Source organism: Botrytis porri (genome assembly GCF_014898465.1).
Source record: "Botrytis porri strain MUCL 3234 chromosome Unknown BPOR_012, whole genome shotgun sequence".
NCBI lineage: Eukaryota > Fungi > Ascomycota > Leotiomycetes > Helotiales > Sclerotiniaceae > Botrytis > Botrytis porri.
In genome coordinates this window covers 1,236,628-1,262,051 of record NW_024066086.1, presented here as the reverse complement: position 1 = coordinate 1,262,051, position 25,424 = coordinate 1,236,628, and the positions used below count along the sequence as shown (strand labels likewise).

The 25,424-nt window shown below is 41.7% G+C and overlaps 9 protein-coding genes across 9 annotated transcripts; 6 read left to right on the top strand and 3 right to left on the bottom strand.

Annotated features, from left to right (window-relative positions):
• Nucleotides 1–520: 520 nt before the first annotated feature.
• EAF01_008904 (uncharacterized protein) lies at nt 521–4,235 on the bottom strand. The gene is made up of 4 exons (XM_038917160.1): nt 3,722–4,235; nt 3,442–3,531; nt 3,018–3,392; nt 521–2,969 (listed from the first exon to the last, which is right to left on the bottom strand). Exons 1-4 carry the CDS (start codon nt 3,821–3,823, stop codon nt 1,062–1,064), a joined length of 2,475 nt encoding a protein of 824 aa, XP_038767554.1. The 5' UTR covers nt 3,824–4,235; the 3' UTR covers nt 521–1,061.
• Nucleotides 4,236–4,618: 383 nt separating this feature from the next.
• Nucleotides 4,619–5,846, top strand: EAF01_008903 (uncharacterized protein; the record flags this gene model as incomplete). Its single annotated transcript, XM_038917159.1, has 4 exons — nt 4,619–4,875; nt 4,931–5,526; nt 5,576–5,664; nt 5,721–5,846. 4 exons carry the CDS (start codon nt 4,619–4,621, stop codon nt 5,844–5,846), a joined length of 1,068 nt encoding a protein of 355 aa, XP_038767553.1.
• Nucleotides 5,847–14,035: 8,189 nt separating this feature from the next.
• EAF01_008902 (uncharacterized protein) lies at nt 14,036–14,485 on the top strand (the record flags this gene model as incomplete). The annotated part of the gene is made up of 1 exon (XM_038917158.1): nt 14,036–14,485. One exon carries the CDS (start codon nt 14,036–14,038, stop codon nt 14,483–14,485), a length of 450 nt encoding a protein of 149 aa, XP_038767552.1.
• A 635-nt stretch (nt 14,486–15,120) lies between these two features.
• EAF01_008901 (uncharacterized protein) lies at nt 15,121–16,041 on the top strand (the record flags this gene model as incomplete). Its single annotated transcript, XM_038917157.1, has 1 exon — nt 15,121–16,041. The coding sequence occupies one exon, from the start codon at nt 15,121–15,123 to the stop codon at nt 16,039–16,041; it is 921 nt and encodes a 306-aa protein (XP_038767551.1).
• Nucleotides 16,042–16,100: 59 nt separating this feature from the next.
• On the top strand, nt 16,101–16,565 carry EAF01_008900 (uncharacterized protein; the record flags this gene model as incomplete). The annotated part of the gene is made up of 1 exon (XM_038917156.1): nt 16,101–16,565. The coding sequence occupies one exon, from the start codon at nt 16,101–16,103 to the stop codon at nt 16,563–16,565; it is 465 nt and encodes a 154-aa protein (XP_038767550.1).
• A 1,685-nt stretch (nt 16,566–18,250) lies between these two features.
• EAF01_008899 (uncharacterized protein) lies at nt 18,251–19,600 on the bottom strand (the record flags this gene model as incomplete). Its single annotated transcript, XM_038917155.1, has 4 exons — nt 18,251–18,897; nt 18,957–18,982; nt 19,180–19,371; nt 19,593–19,600. The coding sequence occupies 4 exons, from the start codon at nt 19,598–19,600 to the stop codon at nt 18,251–18,253; spliced, it is 873 nt and encodes a 290-aa protein (XP_038767549.1).
• Nucleotides 19,601–19,653: 53 nt separating this feature from the next.
• On the bottom strand, nt 19,654–19,833 carry EAF01_008898 (uncharacterized protein; the record flags this gene model as incomplete). Its single annotated transcript, XM_038917154.1, has 1 exon — nt 19,654–19,833. One exon carries the CDS (start codon nt 19,831–19,833, stop codon nt 19,654–19,656), a length of 180 nt encoding a protein of 59 aa, XP_038767548.1.
• Nucleotides 19,834–21,554: 1,721 nt separating this feature from the next.
• EAF01_008897 (uncharacterized protein) lies at nt 21,555–21,973 on the top strand (the record flags this gene model as incomplete). The annotated part of the gene is made up of 2 exons (XM_038917153.1): nt 21,555–21,737; nt 21,767–21,973. 2 exons carry the CDS (start codon nt 21,555–21,557, stop codon nt 21,971–21,973), a joined length of 390 nt encoding a protein of 129 aa, XP_038767547.1.
• A 2,813-nt stretch (nt 21,974–24,786) lies between these two features.
• Nucleotides 24,787–25,137, top strand: EAF01_008896 (uncharacterized protein; the record flags this gene model as incomplete). Its single annotated transcript, XM_038917152.1, has 1 exon — nt 24,787–25,137. One exon carries the CDS (start codon nt 24,787–24,789, stop codon nt 25,135–25,137), a length of 351 nt encoding a protein of 116 aa, XP_038767546.1.
• Nucleotides 25,138–25,424: the final 287 nt, after the last annotated feature.

Sequence of the window (25,424 nt, the reverse complement as noted above, 5' to 3'; positions counted from 1 at the left end):
CACAAACAAACAAAGCGTTCTATTATTAAAACCATTTAATGCATAATCCCTACTACGATCCTTCACATAATATATAAGAAGTTCTCTAAACAAGAACAGAGTGTTTTATCTGAAGATTTCAAGGTTGATTTAATTGTATAAAAGATACTAGGAGAATGAAAAAAAAAATAACAGCTATAGGAAGGAAGAATGCGATACTCAACAAACCCTTAAAATGTACTTCTCATTCAATATCACAAACGTAAATGAAAGCATAGAAAAGTATCTAGATAAATGACTCATTATATTATGTGTGATCTAAACAAACCTCGCAATTACATCCTGTAGCATCTTCGGATTCCTTAATCATACCACTCTCCTGGGACTGCGAAACTTTATCAGTCATAAAAGGTATATTCGGCGAGTTAATCTAGTATCACAAATTCTCATCTCATATAATCATCCAAAATATTATCCCACCCCATCCCAAATTATCACATCAGCAATCACCAATATCATCACTCAATACCTAGAAACAGGATCTCAGATAATGTGTTCGAAAACGCTATATATATGTAACGCTGATCATTTTTGCTATACCCAGCCCCAAATTTCTATACCCAACCCTGTCCTCTCTATGTATAATCCCAACCTGCCCTCTATCCCTTTCCCACAATAAGGTTGAATCTTATAAGCACGTAATAGCTCTCCCCATCATGGATTCGATCATTGATAGTGATCTCCTACGCGCCTAATTTTCTGCACTTTGTGCTTTTAACCTATACTCTGATTGGAATAGATAATAAAATCTGATTCAACCCGCTCAAAAATCGCATCCTATAGCAGGCTGTCAAATTTTCTTATATCTCCTCTCACCAATAACGACCGTAAACCCATTTCAAAGCCGAAACCCATGTGCATATCCACACTCCCTGACCATAATCATAATGAATGGTATCAAAATATCTCTCAAACGCCGTCACCATTGTATGAGGATCGACCATAATGTAGGTCTCCTCCAAAATTATAAAAACCTTCTCAGTATATCCAGACGCCTTGAGAATGCATTTACTCAACTCCTTTCACATAATATTACAAACCCTATCTGAATGATCCGAATTTTTGTCCTTATCCTTAGCATCTATGTCCGTAGTTTCTTTGCTTCGCCTTTTACCCTTCTTGCTACCTTTACGGGATACTCCACCACCTGCTTCAGCAGGTTTCGTGAGATCTCCAGTAGTACTAGATTCGACAGGACCATCCAATCCTAGACTAGGCAGAGCAGGCACAGCAGGTATAAATTCTTTGCTCATGTCTGGCTTTTGTAGAGACTCTTTGCTTGCCCGTGATATCAAGTCTTTAAAGTATGACCTACGATTTTCGGTCTTTTCGTTCGAGGAACTTTGTGGTCGACTTCGAGATGTCTTGCTCCTCCGAAATGTTCTTGAAGTTCTGACACTGACAGGATCCTCACCTGGCGTAGCAGGAGCTGATTCGTTATCAGACCTTTCAACGCTGACACTACTCGCATCCGTGGCCGCAACGCTTCCTCTTCTGTCATCATCAGGAAGATTAAGACTTCTACGGGATCGATCAATTTCAGATGAAAATCTGACAACAGAGTTCGAACGATCGTTCGGTGGTGGGGTAAAATATCCTTCGTCGTCGCCGCTGCCATTATTCAAATCTGGACTTGCCTTGGAAATCTGTACATCTATACTTGGAACAGAAGAATATGTGTACGATGGAGGTGTCGTATTGTCGGAAAATCTTGCCAAATCTTCTGGGGAAAGGTTCGCCAAAATAGGAACAAATTCATACCACAAAGTGACTGGCATTCCGTATTTGCTGTCCTGCTTCAAAGCTGCATCAATGTCTACCTTAGCTACTCGTCCCCCCCTTGCAATGTCATCGTGGACTATCCAGCAGTCATCAACATAAGCTGGTGGATGTTGTTGACCATCTTTCGGTTGTACAGAATCCAAGTCACCTTTGGTCTCCACATCTAAGCGAATTAGCGATCTATAATGTCCACTTTCGAGTGATCCTTCGTGGCAAATCATCGATCGAAGTACTAGCTCAAAACAATCCGAGATTGCTATTTCGTTTGAACCTTCATATTCATGGACCAAGTGTTGTGGTAGCTTCATTTTCTTTGGGATATCAACATGGGTATTGTTCTTTTTCAGAATTTCTTTGCCGTCTGGTCCCTCGACATTGTGATATCTTTTCAGATCAAATCCCAGCATTGGATGATGGTTTTGTTTGATCCTTTCAACAAATTCTCGATTGTTTGCAGGAGCTGGTTTGGAAAACCAAACTATATCACCAATTAGTACAGGTACAGTCTTAGGTGGAGCAATATTTGAATTTAAATGGCAAGAAATTGGAGACCAACTACTGGACGGACGAATCAGCTTAGATAATATGAACGCGTCGACTTCTCTTTCTTTACGAGTAGACATGCGACTCGTCGTACGGTTTAATGACCCTCCATCATGTGTCGCCTCCCGAGTGAGATGGATGTGGGAAGATGACTGGCCATTCATCTCCATGTGGCCTGGAGATACATTGTCCGAGTCAGCTTCCGTGTTGTCGACGTGTTCCGAAGTTGTGTTTTGGTCAGTATTAGGTTCGGCTTCTGTAGTTTCCACGTGTTCTGGGACTGGTTTTTCGTCATCATCGTCAGGTTCAACGCGTCTCTGAATCTTGACTAAAGACAACAAGGACCGTTCTATACATTCTTCGAGCCGCAAACGACCCGGCCCCTCATGATCGGTCGAAATGGAGATTGGAAGCGTTCGCTCTTTCGAGGTTCTATGATCATCCTTTTCGCGAATACCACCATGTTCATAATCAACTCTCAAGTCAAGCATTGGCCAATCGAGAATATCTCCAATCTTCATGTGTGCCTCAGTTGGGTCTTGCTCTTTAAGTTTATCCAAGTCATCCCAGCCGCATTCGATCAAACTATCCAGGATACGTTCGGTCTGTTTGGAATTAGCAAGCTAACAAAGTATATGGAAGGCAAAACTAACAATGTTAACTTCAATCAAAATGCCCGATCTCATAAGGTTTACCCATAATCGAATTAACTGGATTAGGTTTTGTTTGAGAGGATCTTCGTAGAAGTTGTTGAGTAGTTCTTGAAATTGAGTAGGGACTGTAAACAATGAAGCCAGAAAAGAATCCAGCCAACAGGTAACTCCGCGAGAATTCTGTGCTCCGAGCATTTTTATTTTTGGATCATATGGATATATGACCCCGGAGAGCGAATTGTGGAATACTAGCAAGATTTGATGTGCTTTCTCGACATTTCCATTGGCATAAATTGAATTCAGACAAAACAGAATTTGATCATCTTTCACATCATTGTGTCCATCTGATTCCAATAGGCTTCTGATCCGTGAAATCTATTGTTCCATTAGCAGAGCTGCCTGGGTCGTTATGAACTAGTCCAACCTTTTCCTGGTCTTCATCAAGTTCCTTTTCCGACTTTGAATTTCTAATATGAACAAACAACGAGGTAAAAATGTCGGAAACTGATCGACTCTAGGATAGACAAGAATAAAGAGTTAGTAATTGTGAATTTAAAATTCTTTCATCGTGTCATCGTGTCATCCTGTCATCATTGCATCGGAAATGCGCCACGAAGGAGGGTTTGTGGGCGACTGCCAGCCTTCCCCCGCCCCGAATGCCAGGAAGATCAAGTAAGGAGATATGAATGTCGCAGGCGCATTACCTTCTTCTCGGTAGACTTCTCGGCCGACTTATTGTCTCTTGATTTATCTCGTTTGTGTGAAGTCTCCTTGTCTTTATCCTTTCTGCCGCCAAATTTATTCATGATGAAGGATGTATTTGTTATGCTCGCGAGGAGGTCCGTCTGTGAATATTATTGTTGTAAAGAGACCGGTCGAATGATTGGAATGATGGGACCCTGAGTTTTGATTGTTGATTCGAATTGTGTACGAGTAGAAATGGTGTATGATTCAACGTTGGGAAGGATTGGCATACTCCATATTCCGAAGACGAAGTAAATGAGTGATTGATTGCTTTTTGGAACCTTTCGCAGATGAGTTCGAGGCGTCTTATTGATCGTTAAAGAGTGTGATGTGGTGACTGATTTTGTATTGTAATTTGAGTGTATGTAGAGAGTTTTAAGCAAAAGCGGGTGTTGTTGTGATTGTGGTTGTAGTTGTAGTTGTAATTGTAGTTGTAGTTGTTGCTTCTTCATTTTCATGGAGTGGTTACCACTAGGTAATCTCGACTCCACCCACACCTGTTGTAGTTCGGACTGCGTACTTCGTAGAATCTTGGTGATCCTTCCCTCGGTGCAGAATGGAACTTTCTCCGAACTTATTTTTATTTTTATAAGGGTCGGACGATAAATGATAATGCTAATCCTTGCTGCATGACACGTGCATGGGGTTTGGGAACTATTCAAACATCCGTCAACCAATCAATCAACACGCGCAATGGCTTGTTGCTTCTTGGACTGAATTCAGAATGTCTTAGATAAGCAAGATTTACCTTCAAGATCTGGTTGCCTGATACGGAAAAATCAGGCACATCTCGAGATCTTTTTCGATACTGCTGTTGGGAGGGTCAATCATTGGATCCCTCGATATACCCCAACGACATGGCGTTACGAGAATTACCGTCGACATTATGTCGATTCTCGAGGAGGGAAATGAGATCAACACCAATATCGATAGGGAGAAATTGTCGCAGATATGCTTCTGGTGAAGCCGTTGCCGCAAAAGAGAGTCCAGAAGATTTCCAGGACCTCGAATCGCAATCTTCATTTGCTTCAACATCCGTGCCAAATGAAGTCATTGAGACTTATGACCCTGTCAAGAGGGCACAAGGGCGGAAGAGAGAACTTCCTTCCAGTCGGTACGATTGCGACAGATTCCTTGAGAAAGAGGGGCAATGCTTATACCTGTTATAGATACCAATTTCGATCACCGAGATACTATCGAGGTCCCCTCCATCCTCATCAACCTCCACCAAAGTCAGATCCTGCCTCTCGAGAATTCGTTCCTGGTCCATTCGGTCCCAATCGTCTCGAACAAACCTATAAATCAACCATCTCCCACGACATCATGACCATGGCATATGTCCATAAACCACCTGGAACCGTCACAATTCCCAAAGGCGATCGTTTACGAACATGGGACGATTCATCACCATATCATAAAGGTAGACCAAAGAGAGGTCCTCGTGGTGGAGATGTTTTACGTCTCATCGAACAAGATATTACTTGGCGCAACATTCCTAAGATTGAAGAAGTCACTGTTCATTCGATGGTTAAGGGTGCACTTGGAGATTCCGCATATATGCATGTCGCTGGTATTTTACTACAATCGATTACGGGTGTAAGACCAGAAATTCACAAGTCAACACATAACGTTGCACAATTCGGTATTCGAAAGGGCATGCCAGTTTCTTTAACTTGTACTATGAGAAATAATGATGCATTGGAGTTTCTTGATAAGTGTATCAATGTCGTATTCCCAAAAATTAAGGATTGGCAAGGTGTAAAGGGTGAGTTTATTTGGAAGATATGTGATTGAAGGAATGCTAATTTAGATAGGCTCAACTGGAGATGGAAGTGGAAACTTGTCGTTTGGTTTCAGCAGAGAAGGAACTATTTTATTCCCAGAAGTTCAGGTCAACTATGATGTAAGTTTTACATTGATGGTTTGCATGCACTTTCAAAAGCTAATCAAATTTTCTAGATGTATCCCCCTAGGTTGATTCCTGGATTCCACGTCACAGTCAAAACCACCGCAACATCCGATCGTCATGCTAGACTTTTGCTTAGCGCTATGGGAGTCCCTTTCTACGGAAAGTTGGTTGATTAAATTCGATCTTTCACCAATAAAGTGTATAACACGATATAAATCATGTGTAAATATAGCATGTAACACAAAATTATCATGTGCAGCACACTTGGCCTCAAGTTTCGTTTTGAATCGCGCAAATGATCGCTTACAAAGGGGATATAGAGTTACTAGAGAGGTAATCGATCCTGTCTTGTGTTTGACAGCCCCATATAATATCTGAGAGTACAAAGGCGTGAACGAACACATTCTCTAATCTTCGCGCCATCTCTATACCCTTCGTGCATTTCTATCCATCAATTATCTCAATCCTTCAATGTTCTTTACCACAATCTTGCATCACCCAGCCTTCATGTGGACAAGGTAAAAGAGACACTTGAGATATACACTCTATTCAATATTCGATATTAAACAAGTCAGATCTTGAATCGAAGGCAGAGAAGTCTTAGCGCCTTGTGATTGGCTTTATGTCCCACTCCAAAATATGTTCGAAATCACAACAACATTATAGAAATATCAGTCTTCCCAGCATATAAATAATCCTGTCCGAGTGAGTAATTTGTATCCCGCTTTCCACATCTGATGTTATATAGTCGATGTGTCTCGAATAACCATGCGCTATCCCTTCCAAGTTCCTCTATACCTGTACCATAATTGATATCAACTCTTCACTCATATTCACTCCTCAACCACTGCACTTCCCACCCTAGCTTCCCAAATTCTTTCCCCAAGAATTACATGCCTAAGTATATAAAGCTTCTAGAAACCCAGCTTGAGCTCTCTATCCTTTCAGCAAGAAAACGGATATATACAGGTGATGGAGAATGGCACTCGTTCTGGAAATGACTGTCCTTCCTCGAGCATCCCGGGCGTGAATTTCAACGAGTTTTTGATTGCATGTTAGCTCGAGTTTGTATTTGAATTTGCATTTTGGGTATTTTTCGTTTTTCGTTTGTTGTTGTTGTTGTTGTTGTTGTTGAAGATAATTCTCGCTCGTGTGTGGTTCTTCTTATTGTTGTCGTTGCATGGATTATATGACTATCGGCGGTCTAGTCTATTCTTTTTGAGTAGGTTGAAAATAACAAGACAGTCCATGGATTCTCATCACTTTTCTTCAACAGAAATGCAGAGGCAGATTACCAGATCGCAATCACCCATGCCTAATTAAGCGAAGGTAGGGATTGTTTCATTATTGCAGTTTTCCTTGTCATCTTGACTTGTAGGGTCTGAAAATTCAAGTCGATAGAGAAGATATTACAATGAGGTTGAAGATTTTACGTACGTTTTATACAGAAATTCGGCCGTAGTGAGTAGTTCGCATGAGTCTTCCCGATGATTCACAGAGCGCATCATCTTCACATATCTTTGCCCCTTCGTAAATTCACCTCTTCTCTCATCCGCCCGACTCCATGAAGTGGAGTCCTTAGTCTAATCCTCTGATCGCAATATAAATTTGTTCGTCTAGGCGTTTGGTCAAGGCAAATCCAAACACATTTTGCAGAAGAGATGAAGAAGGGGGGGGGGGGGTCCCCTGCCATCTTCCCTCTTCTTTCGTTTTTATTGGCACCCGCTACAGTAGAGCATATTTGTCTAGGTTTCTCGATGTATAATTTTGAGGAACTGACATCAACTATCAACAGTATTCGATTACCTGTAAACAACGACGATTTGAGCATAAACGACAAATATTTCCCAATCGATGATAAGAATCAGACGAGTGTCATTAGAAACATACAGTAGGTGTCTCGCCATCCCCGATCTCTATTACACCTGTTACTCATTACATGTTTGACGCAAGTCATCCTTCCAAAATCTCGCTCCCACCTCATTCTTCGATCGTAGCGTCGAAGAGAGGTGATTTTCATCCAATAACCTACAGTACCAGGGGGATCTTGAGAATGAAAGACCAGGTCGTTGTCTGTAACTCATGACCATTTATTTCTCTTTCGGGGGAAAGAGATGGAAGTTTTAAGGGGGTAGGCGAAAGATGTATTCACTACACATAGGCATAGGTTTCACAATTTCGCAAATGGTCTGTATAGTGGAGACTAGTCTATCATGTCATTCTGTTGAATCTTCACATGTATTCACTCTTTTTGCTCGAGCCCACTTCTCGAAATTCGAGTTGAGTGTTAAATGAACGAATACTGAATCATAAGAAATGACAAGTATTCCAATACCGAAAAGCAAACATTAACAATGCGTCGGTTCCGTGCTTCATTCCAAAGGATGAATGTTATGGCTTCTTTCTAGAGACCTCATTTAGAGAAGAGTTTTTCGGGATTGTGGTATGAAACACCCTTAGTGTTACTGTTTATATTGAAATCAGCATTGCGAAATAGTTATCGACAATAACCGAACACCGTAAACGACAGTGACAAAATAGCTGATAAGTAATGACACCTCCTTATCATTCCTTACGATCATATTAACTTCCAATTTTGATCTACGGCCAAGTCAAACTCGTAGAAAGGCACTCATGACAGTTATCCTCAATCCTATCGCGTATTTTGCCCATCTTGAGTTATAGTAGAAGTACAGAGTGTACGAGGGGAGATTTTGAAACTTTATATATCTCTAGAGTGGAAAGGATTAAGGAAGTAGATGGAAGAGGAGTCGTGGATGGGGATTTTCGAAGGAGGAAATAGTACATGAGAAGTGAATTTAACAGTGAAAAATATGAACAGTAGGCTGCGCACAAATTATCTATACCCGTGGATTATCTGCGGATAATCCGCTTTATAGGTTATCCATCAAAGATTCTATTCACTCTACAAATTATTTATTAAAACTTTAAAATTACCTATTTTGTATAAATAATTTATAGATTATTTATGAATATATAGGTTATTTATAAATAATTCATAAATATATAGATTCTTTGCTTTTTTCACTTAAAATATAAAGCTATTTTTAGATTATTTTCCAGCCCAAAAATAATCCAAATTTAGATTTATACTAATTTTTATATTAATTATAAAATTATATCAATATTATGAAAGATTATAAATAATTATATAATATATAGGTAGGTGAATATCTATAGATAATTTGTACTCGTTTTATGGGTTATCTGTCCAAATTCTGAATTATCCGCTCTGCAGACGGATTATCCACGGATTATCTGTTGAGGCTATTAGCCGCCCTGCGGGTACCCGTTGCGCAGCCTAATGAACAGTATGAGGAGACTTTGGATTATTGGAGCTAAGAGTCAGGACTCAGAAGGTGTAACTGGTCAATTCACCATCGATACCTCTCTTGCCACGCCATTCCCATTTCTTCATCTCTAGCTAGCTTCCCCTAATATCCCTCATTGATAGTTCGACCGGTATATAAACACCCACTTGACTAGCATCAATTCCTCATACACATACTCAGAAACACTCTGGATAACCCAATATGGAATTGTCTCCTGTCCATCTCTCTCGCCAAACCTTTGCTTTTCATTCTCATGCATGTATACTTGAGCTGATTCTTGTGATACGGGAATCTGCTGATGTTTTTTATCAAGTCTAACGAATTCTGTTAATCGTCGCTGTTGCTACTTGCTATTTTCAACACATTTTCATCGTCATACTATTTCCACAACATCAAGACTTGACATTGCAAATTCACAGAAACGACCATGTATTCGGACCTCTCAGCATACTAGAAAGATGACTCTGATATCATCTGTAGGTTCTCACTGCTCGTGTGCAAGTTTGATATAACTTAAAGCTTAGTTATCCTAGAAGCAATATCATTTTCTGCAGTATGCTTGCATTCGTTTATTGACATTAGAAAAGTAGGCTCAAGGAAGAGAAGTTTAAATAATGAAGTAGAACTCGGGCGCAAAAGGAAGAGAGCGGTTGGTCAATTGTTTAGGCGAGAGTATGCCATCAGTATTGAATGATTGGTCAGATAGTTTGGGATAGAGATACGGCGGCTCTAACCTGTGAGATCATGTGCGTGTAACTGAACAGAAGTAAGAAGTTTGCATTTACTGTTCATTCTTGCAGAGCTCGAATGCATTGGGGGATCTCTATATAAGAACTTTGCTACGTATGACTTATGTGGCATGCCATAATTTAGGATTCAAAGCAATGGTAATGAGAGCTTGGAAGGCTATGTAAAAGAAAGCTGCACTGTTATACGATAGAGCTGGATACAGATACTGCTATATAATCATCGTCTTGTTATTTAAACTCTGGTGAAACTTGCGGTATAAATATTTAGTAACGGGAGCGAACACACCACATTGGCAGCGGTGATATATGATCGTCTTTAACAAATTTCAATCAAAATACACTTTCAACATTATAACAAGTTATACCCAGAGTTGAGAAACACAAGATTGACATGTTGAATACAAACTCTCGTATAGATGGCTAAAGTATGGATGTGGCAGCCACCGCAACTCCCTTTTCCTTGACCCCGCTTTCAATTTACGAGAAGTTTCACAGAGGATATATCTATGTGTAAATAGAAACTTCGGACGATAAATGAATCTCAACAACAACAAAAACCACACAATCTCGACGACGATGAGAATTCTCTCCCGTAAATGCTGAAAAAGAAAAACTGTCTATCAAATACAGGCTTATAGTCCCATCAAATGGTAGAAGCCAGCAGTCCATCTCCTAGCAGCACTTCTCCTGGACATCTAGAGATGTCCGCTGTGAGAGCTCCCACCAACATGACATAGTAGTAGTGGTAGACTAGTAGTAAATTCATAATTGATTCAGTCTATCTATAGCTAACATGATGTATATATACACCGCTTCATGGAAATTCGGTAGAAGCACTATAAACCGATAATGAGGGCTAGGTTCGAAATGGGACCAGGGAATCTTCCAGAAATGGTATAGATACTTTCCGACTCTCCATCTCACAAAGAGTAAAAGTGTCTTGATATAAGACCGGCTTTATTAAATTCTTGGAATTCACTCGGAAATGATATGGAAATTATTATCTGGCTAGGAATACGCGTGTGATTACTTCAAAGCAAATGTTGAATTGAGGTTTGGTCCTATGAGAAAGAGAATGGAAGCATTCTGATCGTCCTTTATGCTATTCCGACCGAGTATAGCGATGATAACTTGGCCAGGAATAGGTAATCTAGTAATCTAGCGACAAAAAAATAAACACTAACAAAAATCACTGACGTGCAGAAATAACAGTTAAGACACACACCACTTACTCAAACCAAAACCGGCACTTTACATACCGCGATATGGAAGCTTACAAAAACGGAAAACCTACTCTTCGCTATCCCTCCTTCCACATGTGTCGATGTTCAGCGATCAGGATGATATACAGAAGTGTTCTAAGATGTTAGATTTGGGGTTTATACATCCAGCATGATGATTCTCGAATATTGAAGAAGTAAGAAGGACAAAACCGGAGGTCGGATGGGAGAATCTTTATAGTGAATTAGATAGTAATTACCTAGTCGTTTGAGGTTGTATAAGGGTACTTAGGTATATAAGAGATTTGCATGGAGAGTTAATTCATTCATTACCTCAATTATCAGCACAGTCAAAAAAGGTTTTCATGTGGTCACCCTTTCTGTGAAAGTGCACGTGGAGCCTCGTACTTTTATCTATCTAAGTAGATTTATCTCAGGCTCCAGGTCAACGTTCACGTTATGATAGCATAGTGTTGGAAGAGAAACCGCTCCGTCTGAAAGATCTTGTTAATGACAGTAAAGACAGATTATCGTTTATAGAAAACGAGAACGAATGATAATAATTCAGACATTCCGTCTGCGTATGTATGCAAGAGAAGCTTCCGGGCCTCGAATTTAGTAAGAGCGGGAAGTTTATGCACTCCCGACGTCCTCGTGGTTGCTACCGCGAGCCACTCACTAGACAGGTGGTGTATGAAGATACGGAAATGGGGACTTTGAATATAGTTACAAACGGCGCGGAAGGCTGAGCTGAGAAGTGAATACCATGTTGCAAAACTTGTTGCACATGGTTGATCATTCTATCCACTTCACGACGTCAAGTTTCAGAAAGCAGGGTGAGATTGAAGCTTTTCTGTTGCTAAAATTCTACCCTTCCGATAAAAAATGATAGAAGTGAAAGTAATGAGCTTACAACAGAGCAATCATGCTAAGCTTCTCCTATAACTTATATATGATGGCAAGAGTCAAGTGTGTTTCCCTCTATTCTCCCCAAATCGACGATACTAAAGGAGAGGAGTATGATAAATAAGTAGTATACTGGAAGAAAAGTGGTATATTAGCGGTACATTTAAAACAGATATCATAAGCTTACGTGTATATTAGCGAACGATGTGAAAATTGAAAAAGAAATAATGGACCTGATATCCAGGCTCCGGAGTGACAGGCGCAGTGCAAACTCCACTACGGAAAAATGATGCGAGTGCGGAAGGGAAGCTTTACATAAACCAGGGCATGTAATCGTCTAGGTTGTTGGATCAAACAAAGTTTTCAATGTTCGAAATTTGGTGACATTCATAGTAGAATCTTCAGGCTATTAAAGTTTTATGATCGGACTTTGATATTGACAGCTTTTTGTTAATGGGGCGAAGACCAGAGTATTGGATCAATCCAGCAATAGATCATGGGAGAATAGACTGACAGCTCTGCACTCCAAGTGATGAAGAGTTGCCTCCTGTTGGACCAACCTGCTGTTTAACCCCAATACCAACATGAATTATAAGAGGTAGCAAAGAGAATATGAAGAGAAGTTTCACGATGAAAGCTAGAAATACGGAAAGGAAAGACTTTCTTTCCTTGACAAACCCAAGGATTCACTACGAAGTGGAAGCAGTACACCCTCATGGTAAAAACCTCGTACCCCATGTCGTGTCTTGCGAGAGTATACCATTTTTCCTGGAAACCTACTACTAGGCGATTGAAGGGCATTAGAGGCGTATCTCTTTTCAATGTTGGGCTTGAAAATTGATGTCGCGGAGCCGAGAATAGAGACGATTCTGTTGGAAGGTCGTTTTGGGAGCTGAACAGCACCCTACAAGGCATATACGATTTGCCTCACAGCACAAGTATCGCATGATATTCCGAACTTGATATAACCCATGTTGGAAGCCCGACATGTTTGTGGTTACATCCAGCTCCTTTCGAAGGATTCCCTACCTTCCAGCCATGCTTGATTAGAAGGAACACAGCCAAAGGTAAGATTTCAATTGCCTAGCCATGATTTGTACCAACCATTCGGGTTTAGATTCAGACCAACCATTCGACCCGATCTAGGAATCAACTTAACTCTTAAATTGTGGAGTCGAAAGGCTGAGGCTGACATATCGTGTGTTTTGGGTCCAACAGTGGTTCATCTCAAAGAACATCCTAGACTATAAGCCTCATCCATATCTAGATACCACCTCAGCCTTACGCACAATCTATTTTGGTCGCCGTATACCCTACAGGCTCCACGAGACACAAAGATACAATGTTTTATATCTTCTTGTGGGAAGGCAGGTGAGGCTTTCGAACGCTCAATATGAGCAGAGGGAAGGTGATGAGGTAGAAAATTGGCTTAAATTGTAATCGAGGACCTCGAGGCGGCATGTCTATTTTTGTATGACGGGAAATCTAAGACCAATAAAGTATTTGGGGCAAATGTAATTCGAGCAATCGAAGCCAAGCCGCATTGATCGACAGCTAATAATAGTTCGAAGTGGAGTCGTGATTGGCGTCGATAGTTTAGAGTTTAGATGAATTCTCCCCCCTTATTGACATATTCTCAAAGAACAGAAGAGGATGATTTGGTCTATGATCTATGAAGGATTCTTCGTCGTGTTAAATTGTATACTCATTATTGAAAAGGGATGGTCTGATGAAGTAATCAACCTCAATTGCTTATGTAAGATCCTTGCACTGTATCAACTGATCCTTCTCCTAATATTGCTTGGCACCGCCTACAATGTGCAACCTCATTTTCGATCATCATCCTCCATGATTGGATATGTCAAGAGGCTGAGTTGTCCGGCAGGGACACAAGTCAGTTTCCTCCTCAGCCTATTGTTGGGTGAGAATAAGATCATGGAACGAGGTGAAATGGAATGAAATAAGTATCAATCTCCTTGCTGTTGCTCATTTTGTTCTCATGCTGGAAATGAATGTAATCTGGCTGTTTAATTGACTCACAAACGTACCACATCATAGCAAGGGAAGATTGAAATGAATCATAAAGACTTGGGCGGGGATAGGAAATGAACTCAACGTCAGACCTTTCAATATCTAAATGTCAAACCCCAGACCAAGTTCATCAACCCAATCACCAGCGGAAAACCAACAAATTTACGATTATCATTCACAGTCAAAGATGGCACAACAAGCTCAACAGCCTCAAAAAAGTCTCTGGGACCGTGAACCAGCCGATGTCGCAAATATGCCACCAGCATACACGCAAGAATACGAATACAAGGCGCCAGCTCAACCTCAACAGCCTCAAAAAAGTCTCTGGGACCGTAAACCAGCCGATGTCGCAAATATGCCACCAGTATACACTCAAGAATACGAATACAAGGCGCCAGCTCAACCTCAACCTACGTACCTAATGACTGATGGGAAGGGAGGGCCGAGGGAAGTGGTATATGTTCAGCAACAAAAGGTCGAGAAGAAACATAACGAAGATGATGTCGCTTTGGGATGTGCGGCAGGTTGCAGTTGTTGTGGTTGCAGCGTGATGTGAATTCAAGGTTGCAATCGTGGGTAATAGGAGTTATCGCAGGGTCATAGGGGTTTTTTTTAATATTGGGCAACTTTCGATAACAAACGAATACCATCGCGGGATCATAGAGTTTTGGGATATCGATATCGATTGAGATTTTGGGAAATTTGCGGCATACATCGACATATGAGCAATCGAATTTGGACATGATGGGAAACAGCAAATACCATGGATAGGATGGACTAGGTTGTCTGAGCATAGGCGTTTAGTTTTGGAGGCGGTGCCTTGCACCGATAATACTTCGTCAAAAGCTCTTCGTTCATTGAGTATCGTGTAACAAATATTCAAGGAAACTGGTGTATGTTGACGATACTCTCATCGACTTGTGGAATCTTAGACCCCGAAGTAGTCGATTAGCCATCGTAGGCTATTTACAATATACCAGTGGTATTGACATTAACCTACTTTCTTGATCGCTCTTTCCTGTCATTTTTCGGCCTGTTTAGTGAATCGAATTTTGTTCGTTTTCAACAACATTCCTAAACTTTATAGAATCCTTTGTGCTCCCAATTTTGCTATACTTATGTTCACTCTACTCCTATCAACTCTTATTGTATCATCATCTATTTTTATTGTTTGTGCTTCAATTCTCACTAATGCCTGCCCTAACGAGCGTACAACAACTCCAAAGATCAACATCACAAAGACCGCCAAAAAACGAAGAAGTACTCGCAACCTCAAAATTCAGTCTCGACCTCCTTCTCGACCCCATTCCCGACCTAGGTCTCCCATCTGAAATCAAAGCGCACATTTTTAATTACCTCCATGTCAAAGATGCGGGGTCCTTAAGATTGATATCTCGAGCTTGGGCTGTCACCGGGACTGAGAGACTATTCAGAGATGGCTTCAAGCTTTACCCTCATTGTCAACCAACAGATATGGATAGGCTGCGCAATGTATCCGAATGTCCGCATCTAGCTCAAACCATCAAGTCGATAATCATATTTCTGGATTCAAGTGATGCGAGAAAATGGACTTTTTATTTTTCAGATGCGAGAGAAATTCTTCGGAGACGAATCGCTAATGAACCTGGCTTCTGTGATCCCGTTCACTTGGCAAAAGCTTTCAGTAATCTTACTAATTTCAAAAGCCTCACGATTACCTCACTTAGCTATCCGCTTTCGGAAGATATGTTTCAATCGACGGCAACTTGGATTCCCAGTTGGAATTCCACAATTGAAGAAGAGCGAACACAATTCATGGCAGATGATTTGTCTCAATGGTATTACACTTCGATAGTAGCAGCGATCAATGCGGCTGGTGTGGCACTTTCATTTGTTGAATTTGATTGTCTACCCATGGATTGTTTATCATCCCAGGAACTGGGATCTCCTCCTTTTATTCCCCTACAGCCCTCCCTGCATCGACTTTGTCTTTTATCTGAATGTTCTGGCCACCCATACAGATCTCTCAATGGTCTAGTCACCTCCCTCGAGCAATTGTCAATTGGATTTTGGGACTATGGATTACATCCTGGCAGGATTCACTTGTTGCTCAAAGGATCATCGACCTTTTGATTTCGGCACAGCGTCTTCGGAGACTAGATCTAATGTTTGTAATGAATCTCTCTACGAGCATGACACCAGACTTTCAAATCGCATGGAAAAATTCATTCTACAGCATCACAATCCCTCATTTGGAAAGTCTTCGTCTTCATCAAACGGACATCCCAGGACCCCTTCTCATTTCATTCCTCGAGCGACATCGCTCTACTCTCAAGAACTTGCATCTCAGCGGAGGATATGGATGCGGACCTGGTAGTGGCTGGAACCACCTCACACGATTCCAATGGAAAGAAATGCTTACCTCATTAAGAGATATTCTCTCACTACAAAAATTCGAACTCCTGACCTATGACGATAGAAAGAATATATATGACTGGAATTGGAATACTGCTCCGGGGACAGATATCACGTTTGCGAAATTGTTGGAAAATTATGTGGTGAGAAAAGGTCAGTGGCCATTTTTGATGCCGTTGGAAAAATCGATACATGATTATTGGGGGTGGAGAGTTGATGCGGAGGTTTGGAGATTGTATTGATTTTGGGGTTTGTAGTTCTCGGTTGGATACTGGATGTGGAACGAGGTTTTCTATAGGATACTCACTGATAACCTCTGAAACCTATAGAATCAGATTGGATTTTTTTGTCTTTGTGTAGCGTGCTTCTGTGAGATCACAAAACCCCTTACTTATGGTCTTTCTTGTAATCGTCAGCCCAGCATAGCATCCGTTGATATGGCCACAGAATGACGGCATCAGGGTTTAATCAGGATATATTGCTACCAGCTTCCACCACTGATCAGACTACAAAGTCAACGAAATATCATCCGCACAATCAAGTTTTGTTGATGCTCTCTGGCAAATACTCGAATTTGATTATCTACAAAGTTTTCATTGCCAACATTATTAATGTCATCATTTCTGATACAACTGCTCGTCAAAACCCAGTGGAATACACGAGAAGAGTATGCCAATTCGCTTCTCGATGAGAATCAACCTCCCATCTCAGAGTATAGTAAGAACCAACATTGACCCGCTCCACCGTCGCCTGATAGGATATCGAGGCACCTTGAGTGATTTTTGATGCTATCAAAGGAAGGGTTTGTGGCTTTTAAATAGAGAGACCTTGAGATAATTGTGATATTCAAAATGATATTGAGACACGCGTGGTTACTTGCTTTGTAGGGTCATGTATGAAGTCGATTTAGTAGCTACTGGTGGCTGATCTTCAAGTTTTGCTGACACTACCTCGCTTCTCGAGAGCACTTCCACAGGTCGAGTTAAAAGGACCTTCGAGTTCCAATCAGTTTCAGAGATTAGAAGATTGCATTTATCAACACGAAGCATACAGGGTGTTCTTGTTTCGCTTAGGTCTTATTGATTGAATCAATATTACGCTTCCGGAAGTACGCTCGCGAGAAGTGCAGGAAAAGATAGTTTGGAGCGTATATCTCGTCTTCTCTCGTTCGATAGATAAGGAGAAATGACGATGAAAAAGAGGGGTAGAGACAATAGAATGTGAGATTCGGGGATGATCACACATTTATATTGGCTCGGGTGATAGAGGTTCCATTAATCAGTTTTTGTGTCATGGTACCAAAGGGGTAAGAGCTAAGTACGTTGAAACGCGGGCTTCAGATTGTGCACATGTCCAAGACCATTCCGAAAGTTGTTCTGCCTATGTGCAAAGCTGGAGTCTATCCTCGGTCTTTTCTTTATATAGACAAAAATCTTCCGGATGATAGGACCGCTGGGATTCACTCTTACATTTTTTCTTGTAGAGGTATCTAGGGAGCGGAGACATGATTCACGTTTTACTGGTGAATGAATATGAGATAAAATATAGGTATCCAAGTATCCAGGTATTAATAGAATCTTCCGAATCTCGATGCACCATATTCACAGACTCAGTTTGAAACCAATCGAGTTTAGTTCAAATCCGTTGCAAATTTGTTGAGAAATCTGCAAAAATGGTATCAAGTTAAAGTCCGGACACATTAAGCATAAATTAAAGCATACACTCAAACGAAGCTACGCCTGAGCTTAGAAAATCGATCAATTGGACGGTATATGAGAACATTGGGTCAGATTTAAGTTTCAATTTGTTTGTAATAGAATGTGACAGAATAACTTGCTTCGCTAACACATGGAATATAACATCGCTAAATCACAATCTCCTTTCGGATTGATCTCATCAACCATCAATCAGCGCCTTCAAAATCCTTCTAGTTCTCCACACCACCACTAGAATACAAGCTAGCAGCAGGCTTAACACTGTACGATTTCGAAACATCCACACCGAAAGCCAACCATCCGAAGATACCATCAGCAACCGTCTTACCCAAAAGCGAGTAGTTGATAATAGGATCCGAGGAAGGAGCCTCATCACCCAACACGCTATCTGCAGAGTTCAGAGTTGTTGATTGGGTGTTGGTGCTGTATGGAGAAACGTCCTCGACTTGGGTAATCAGATCTTGATCAAAGAACATTTGTCCAACGTGGGAGATGACACCGCCACCATAGGTACCGTTCGCATAGGTCGTTCCGTTGAAGTGGACGAGCACGTGGATGTGGTTGAAGCGAGAGGTGTAGTGACCGGGGAAGAGAGTTTGGAAGTGTGCGACACCTTCGGAGTCGGTTGGTTGGATACCTCGGAGGAAAGTGGCGTTGATGTTGGCGGTGTCGACATCGTTGCCGTTGGTTGAGGCGACTATACCACTGTATACACCGGTGGAATTGCAGTGCTTGATCTCGACAAAGGTATTGGTGACGGGATCGCAGGTAGACATGTCGATTACTTGGGTGTCGAGAATGAGATCGACTCCCTCGTGTTCTTCGACGATGTCTGCTTGGACATATTCACCCGAGACGTCTGAGCTTAGGTGTTAGAATTTGCTGATATTGTTGGATGGATATGGAATGTGAGCTTACAGTAAGAGCCTTGAGTGACTTCTGGGCTGAGAATGCAACAGTTGTTTCCGAAAATACAACAGATTCATCAGTGGTAGTGTCATAATCTACAGTAGACAAATGTGTGGTGTTGAGGACAGTCGCCTCATCTCTTGCTTTCAAGTAAGGTTGTTCTGTTCACAGAACAGATTAGCTCCTCTGTATGAATTGAAGATGTAGTGGAAAACAGTGAATTAGAACTCACCAGAGCTGATCCCTCTCTTCTTTCTCTCTTTCAGCAATGGCAGAGCGTCTTGCGACGGCCGCTTGCTCAAGGTCTCTAGCCTTTAACTTTGCAGAATAGTGGCTGAGATCACGGGTTTTGAGTTGAGATATGAAGGAAGCTCTCTCGGCAATCTCTTGTCTAACATCATGACCTGGATGAGCAATGACAGAGCTAGCCAAGATGGCTGAAATAGCAGTTGTTGAGAATTACATTGTCGGATGAGTGGTGGGTAATTGTTCAAAAGGCTGTAAATGCTAAAAGACTGGTGCTAGTGATGCTGAGGATGGGAAGAAACCGTTTCGAACAAACCGTCGTCGAATTTATAAATCTTTGCTCCTCCCCATGTAGAGTCTTCCTCCTCCAAACTTGTTGCCAGTGCCGAAGAAGCTTACGAATTCATCTTCAGATGGCAGTCCAATATCCCCAGGGATTGAGCATAGGATAGATTAGGTTCTACGTATCCGTTGCCACTTCAATTGTAACCTCCATCTCATCACTTGCAAAAGAAGAAGAACGACATCTTAAACAGTCTCCATAGCATGTCACTGGCGACGTCCCGCTAGCACCAGAAGAATCGTAACAGTATGTCACTACCGGCGTCCCACTGGCAGTACGATCGCAGAAACGCAACATATGGGCTTTCCAGGAAAGCTCCATGCAGGTACCCGGCCCCGTTGTTCTTGGCAGCCTATGTAATAACCAAAATCGCACTGGTATTTGTCGAGGTCAGTGCATCGAATAGAGATATATTTGCAACAGGATACATTTAATTGGATGAAGGAAAAAAGGATGACGGATTGAATGAGCCACATTAGCACGGCACCCAATGCCGTGCTAGACAGTTGACGCGAAGTCTCTTTTGAATAGTCTGGAAAGTGGGGCAACAAGGCGCGTTATGGGACTTGGCATTGAAGCATTGCCGCCAAGGCGAGAGTCGACCCTGCTCCCGCTTAATATTTTATCAGCGGCTATTACTCTCTTGAATATTGAGGTCTGGATGTGTATTTTCAGGTTTTGTATCTTTATTAAAGAATTATATTTAGCCTTGAAAGTGGCTGTATATGTAAATTTCAAGAAAATCGGTTCGTCTTTTACAAGATCTTGGGGCTCATCTGGATTGTACCAAAGGACTCCAAATCCAATTAGTTGTCTCATATCCGATGCTTAATCTGGTGCCATGGTGATTAAGGAATATCTTGATGATAGTGACTAATTCCCTGGTCCAGATCTATCGATTTTTGGGAATGTAATGTAGCCATGAAGTGTGAGCACTTGCAAGTTCTCAAGACCTGTGAGTTATTCATAATGATGGTAGCGAGATGTGCCTTTTCCCACTTGATCCCTCCAACCTTATTGGGGTATGATTGGATCAAACATGAGTGTTCTTCAAATCAATGTGGTCGTCGCTTTGGCCCAAATAATACATCCGCAGACAATCGAGCAAATCGCGATTTCATTGAGTCCTATGACTTCAAAGCGGTGACCAGATATGAGATAGTTTTCCATAACTGATGCATCAGATGTGATGGGCTTCCTGATGTACCATCAAATATCCAGCCGAGCCAACCCCGTACCGAGAGGAGAGTTAGGTGGCACAATATCTCATGCAAGTAGAAAAATTCTGGCCAGTTTGTGATAGCATTCGACTCAACTCAAGACCCTATTTCCTGTGCAATAACTTTCTGAAATCTTGAGGAATATGTAAAAGTGACAGTAAGAGTCACAAGTATTGGAATATCTTTCCTAATATTGATAATCTCTCGGTGGGTAGGTGGTAATCAAGGTGCCAGCATTCAGAGACGAAATGCAGTATCAAGTGAAATACGTGTCGTGGAGCAGAGTGAATGTCGTAAAATTCAAGCATGAGACAGCGAAAGTTCTCTGTTAATATCAAAATGATAAGCTGCCGAAGTACGTGAGGTCTGAACGAATTCCCAATGATGCAATTGGTTAAAGATCTTCCGGTATAGTTCTCGATATCTTGAGTCCAGGAAGAAAATAGTTTCGGGGACGAGAAACAGCTGTCCATCGTTATGTATCAAATCTTGATTTGATAACTGCTTGATAATTTTCTGTCCTGAAATGGGTTGCCGGAGGGAATTCTGCAACATTCATTCTCCTTTGGGACTGCAAAATATTATGTGACCTCCGCATCACCTAATCTTATTGGGAATCATTGGTTGATCCGAAGATGTGGAAAGTGTTCCGCTTTGGGAGAGAATTTTAAGTAAGGTTCAAAAAACAAAAATAAATAGAGTTTCCACCCCGAGCTAGATTGGAAATCCAAAAGGATTCAGACAGCCGGCGCAATCTTGTGTCTCTGAACGTCAAGAGGTGTTTCGAATCCTGGTAAAATGAGTGGAATTATCTCCACGAGAAGTATTCGGCTTGAATCCTCTGATAATTCAGCAGGCCCTTTGGGTGCTCAGGCTCTCGCGTGCTTGGCAGTAATGTCTGAAGTTGGAATTATCAATTTTCAACCCAATTTAGACCGAATTGCGTGGTTCAAGGTCCGAGAAGTAGAGAATCAAACTCCGGTACACTAATCATGAAGAAACATGTATAGAATTCAAGTGAAAAATATAAGATCTCTCTCCGCTTTCAATTTTGCCGAATGATTTTTGAGGGCAATCAGGATGACGAAGTGAAAAATGTCCACTTTCCTGAAGAGTCGATCCTCCGCATCTTACTATGCTGGAAACGCATGGCAGCGGCGTGGAATCTTCAACAAGCCCCATATTTCGTCATAATAGCATGGTGGTGCGTGTTTTGATGCCCATTGGAAATCAAGGTCAGGAGATGCAACAAGAAGGTTAAAATTTAAACCCTAGAATCAGTCATGCCCCGGTCTATATAAAGCAAGCTATTGCAATTTAGGCATTATGCAGAGCAGAACCATGATCTTTCTGCGCACATCATTTGCTGGTAAATGCAGGATGTGATCCTAGTCCAGTAACTTCCGCGGGGCTGGAGGAATCCGTGTTCACGCCTATCACTCATTTATATAACAGGTTTGCTCGTGCACCTGCCAGCAGAGCTTGTGGCATGCATCGCAAAGTATATGGCAAGGAAAAGCTAGATAGATCCTTGGATAGAATGCAAAGTCAACTACTGCGGCTTACAGGACTGAGTCGTGCAAGCACCCGTCCGTGTCGTTCTTTAGGTAGGCAGTAAGTGAGATGTCAAGCTATTGAGGTACTTAAGATGATTCTAGACCCTCGAATTTGATCGCATGAGCAAAGGTCTGCATGCTGATAAGGGAGCAGGAACTGGCATTAGTGTTGCTGACTTTGAATGCCCGACGCGTTGAGTTGCCAAATTTGCAAGTATTGATATTTAATTAATATGTCTCTCGATTGGTAGAGCCTCGATGGGTTTATGGTAGCAGTCCAGTTGTAGGTGGGATCGTATCAAGATACGGTAATTAATATCTCCCTCGCTCATGTTGTCCGTTACGAGAGTAGATCTTGGGCAATCATTCTGTCAAGGCTTAGACCTAATTCATGGTCGCATGACGACACTTCAGATGAAGGTAAAGCCCACACTGTCCCTGCTCTATCTCTTTAACAATAAATAAGTAATCTCCCTCGTTAGGATAGATCCTAATCTTGAAACAGTCAAAGATATATCGCCGTTATGGACTTTCCGCACAAGGCGGCAAGAACGGAAGGTGCGGTGGCAAATGAATCGGTCATGCTGTGGAAATTTGGTGCAGAACCCCATTTCCCAGCGATTTAATCCACCATAATCTCCGCGCTACGGCTGTATTCAAAGGCCGGCTCGGCAAAGATTGCTATCGGTGGCAAAGAAACGATAATGGTAACTCTTGCATGATACCGAGGGCTCAATCTGTAACTGTCGCACCATTTTGTGTAGTAAACATGTCACAATGAGACGTGGCACCATGCGTTGAAGATCATGGTCTGTCATACTGTTTGTATATCTGGGTCTACACTGAGCATGTAATACCCAAAAATTCTGAATCCCATCATGTATTTTATGTAACTTTGATTACATATCTTCAACACCAATTTTGAAAAGGGTATTCGGAGAGCAAGTAATAGAGTTGGTCGACCCAGATCCAAATGAGGGTTTCGTGGATCTTGTGCCATCAAAAGGTACTCGGACCTCATGTAGTCTTGTAGTCTTGTAGTCTTGTATCGCGGCCACATCAAACTTGCCTAGAACAATATAAGCGCCTTGTAGTGCCATGCACAACCATATGTGGCCACTTTGTGTGATCTTAATCTGAGATCAACACAAATCTGAAGAGTAAATTCGCACTGAGTGCGGTAATATTTCCAAACGTTAACCCGGTGTGCATTGTGTAACGATTGGCATTGGAACTAGCTACCTTATTTTCATGCAGTGGTCGTCAATTCGTCTCAACACAGAGATACCATGCTTATATCGAGTATCATGCCCATCTAAACTTTCCAGTTTTAGAGGTCGAATACTACTCCAGTACATGTAGGATTCTAAAATTTTCCACAGGCACGAAGTAATGGTAGTATGGTGGTACCTTTTGCTTGTGATCGCACGCAAATTTATGAAAAGATATATTTAATTGTGACAAACCTGCAAATATAAGCACAGATATCACTAAAAATTCATGGTGACACATAAAAATATGACGATAATCGGCTCACTCGAATCAGAGCAATTAGAGCGATTACCAATAATGCAAGCGCACATATAACCAAATCCGTTAACCGAGCCAGATTGATGGGTCACATCTACAAAACTAATGCACCCCACTACGGTCCGTACCCCTACTCCGAAGCTCCTTTTTGACTGAATTAGGGTTCGGAGTATCAAAATGCATTCGGCTTGAATTGTTGAGCACCAATCGATGAGAGTGGAGCTGCAGATCAACTCCGGACTTAGAATAGGTGTATGCTAAAGATTGAGATTCACCAAAAGTGCAAGATTTGGTAATATACTCCAAAGAGTAATCATCTAGCCGACCTCGGTTCTTTTTGTCACCTGAGCAAAGGTGGGGTAACTATTGCAATTACCAATTATCATCTTTACTACCAAGCTTCTCGTTCAATATATATACGCATCCGGATTTAAATGAACATAAAAAAATGATTGGTATCGCTACACCTAAATAGCTTGGAACGCACCCCGAAAGCCTTGCCCAAATGTTGGTTATATAAATGAAAGGATGAAGTAACATCCAAGAATGCAAATAACTTACACGAGGTCTCGAATCGACTCAGCAGTCTGTGGTAAAGTTTCTTACCCTTTGCCTCGTGCAACTTCCGGAGTCAAGGCATGATCCCATATGCATCGGTTTCGTATAACGGGATATCAATAGGGACAGTTTCGTCATACAAATGTAGATAAAACCCTCTTCTCCACGGCAGGTACGAAAGTAAATCTTGGCCACCTTGCATTTTGAATTTCTGACAACCACTCCACAAAATCCCACTAGTGACTTTATTCCAAAAGTGGGTACTAAAATCCTTCAACACTCGTGTATACATCGTCTCATATTGCCAGACTTCGAGCAATAGCCCTGCATAGCACTTTTGTTCACATCGCTAAGTCCTCAAAGTTTGTGTTTGCCGAAACATCACTATGTCTTCAAGATCTTCTACCTCAGAACCACCAACACACTCTTTTTCAAAGCCAGTCCGCTGTTGTGTCAATTGCCACAAGACAGAAACTTCCATGGGAAGCTTTCCCAGTTGTGAACGGTGCAAAACTACCTACTGCTCTCGCGATTGTCAGAAGGCCGACTGGCCAGCGCACGAACCAAATTGTAAAGAACGCTATAAATTCAGTATAACAATACACGGCGATAACATTCCAGACGGTTTGGATATCGAAGCTTTAAAGAAGAAAGCCGAACGAGATGGTAAAGAGTTCCAGTTTATACAATTGCCTTCGGGTCAAACGGGCGGCGGATCGAAGGGAGAAAAGAGGTAGAAAATTGAGCTTGGCAAAAGAGGCCATCACATTGATGATTGGGCAGATTTTTTGATGCTCTGATCTAGTCGTGGTGATAAGATATTTGGCCAATGCAAGGATCACGACGAATGATCTGCAGAGTGTGGGCAGTGCCGTTAGTTGGGAAACAGGAGGAGAATTGCTAGTGGGCGATAGACGATCTTAATGGACTGAAATAGGCTCCCGAAATAGCTGGATGAGGCTACTCAAGCATTATAAGAGGCGTGATATAGTAGGCGTTCCGGGGGGTTTTTTTGCAGGCGACA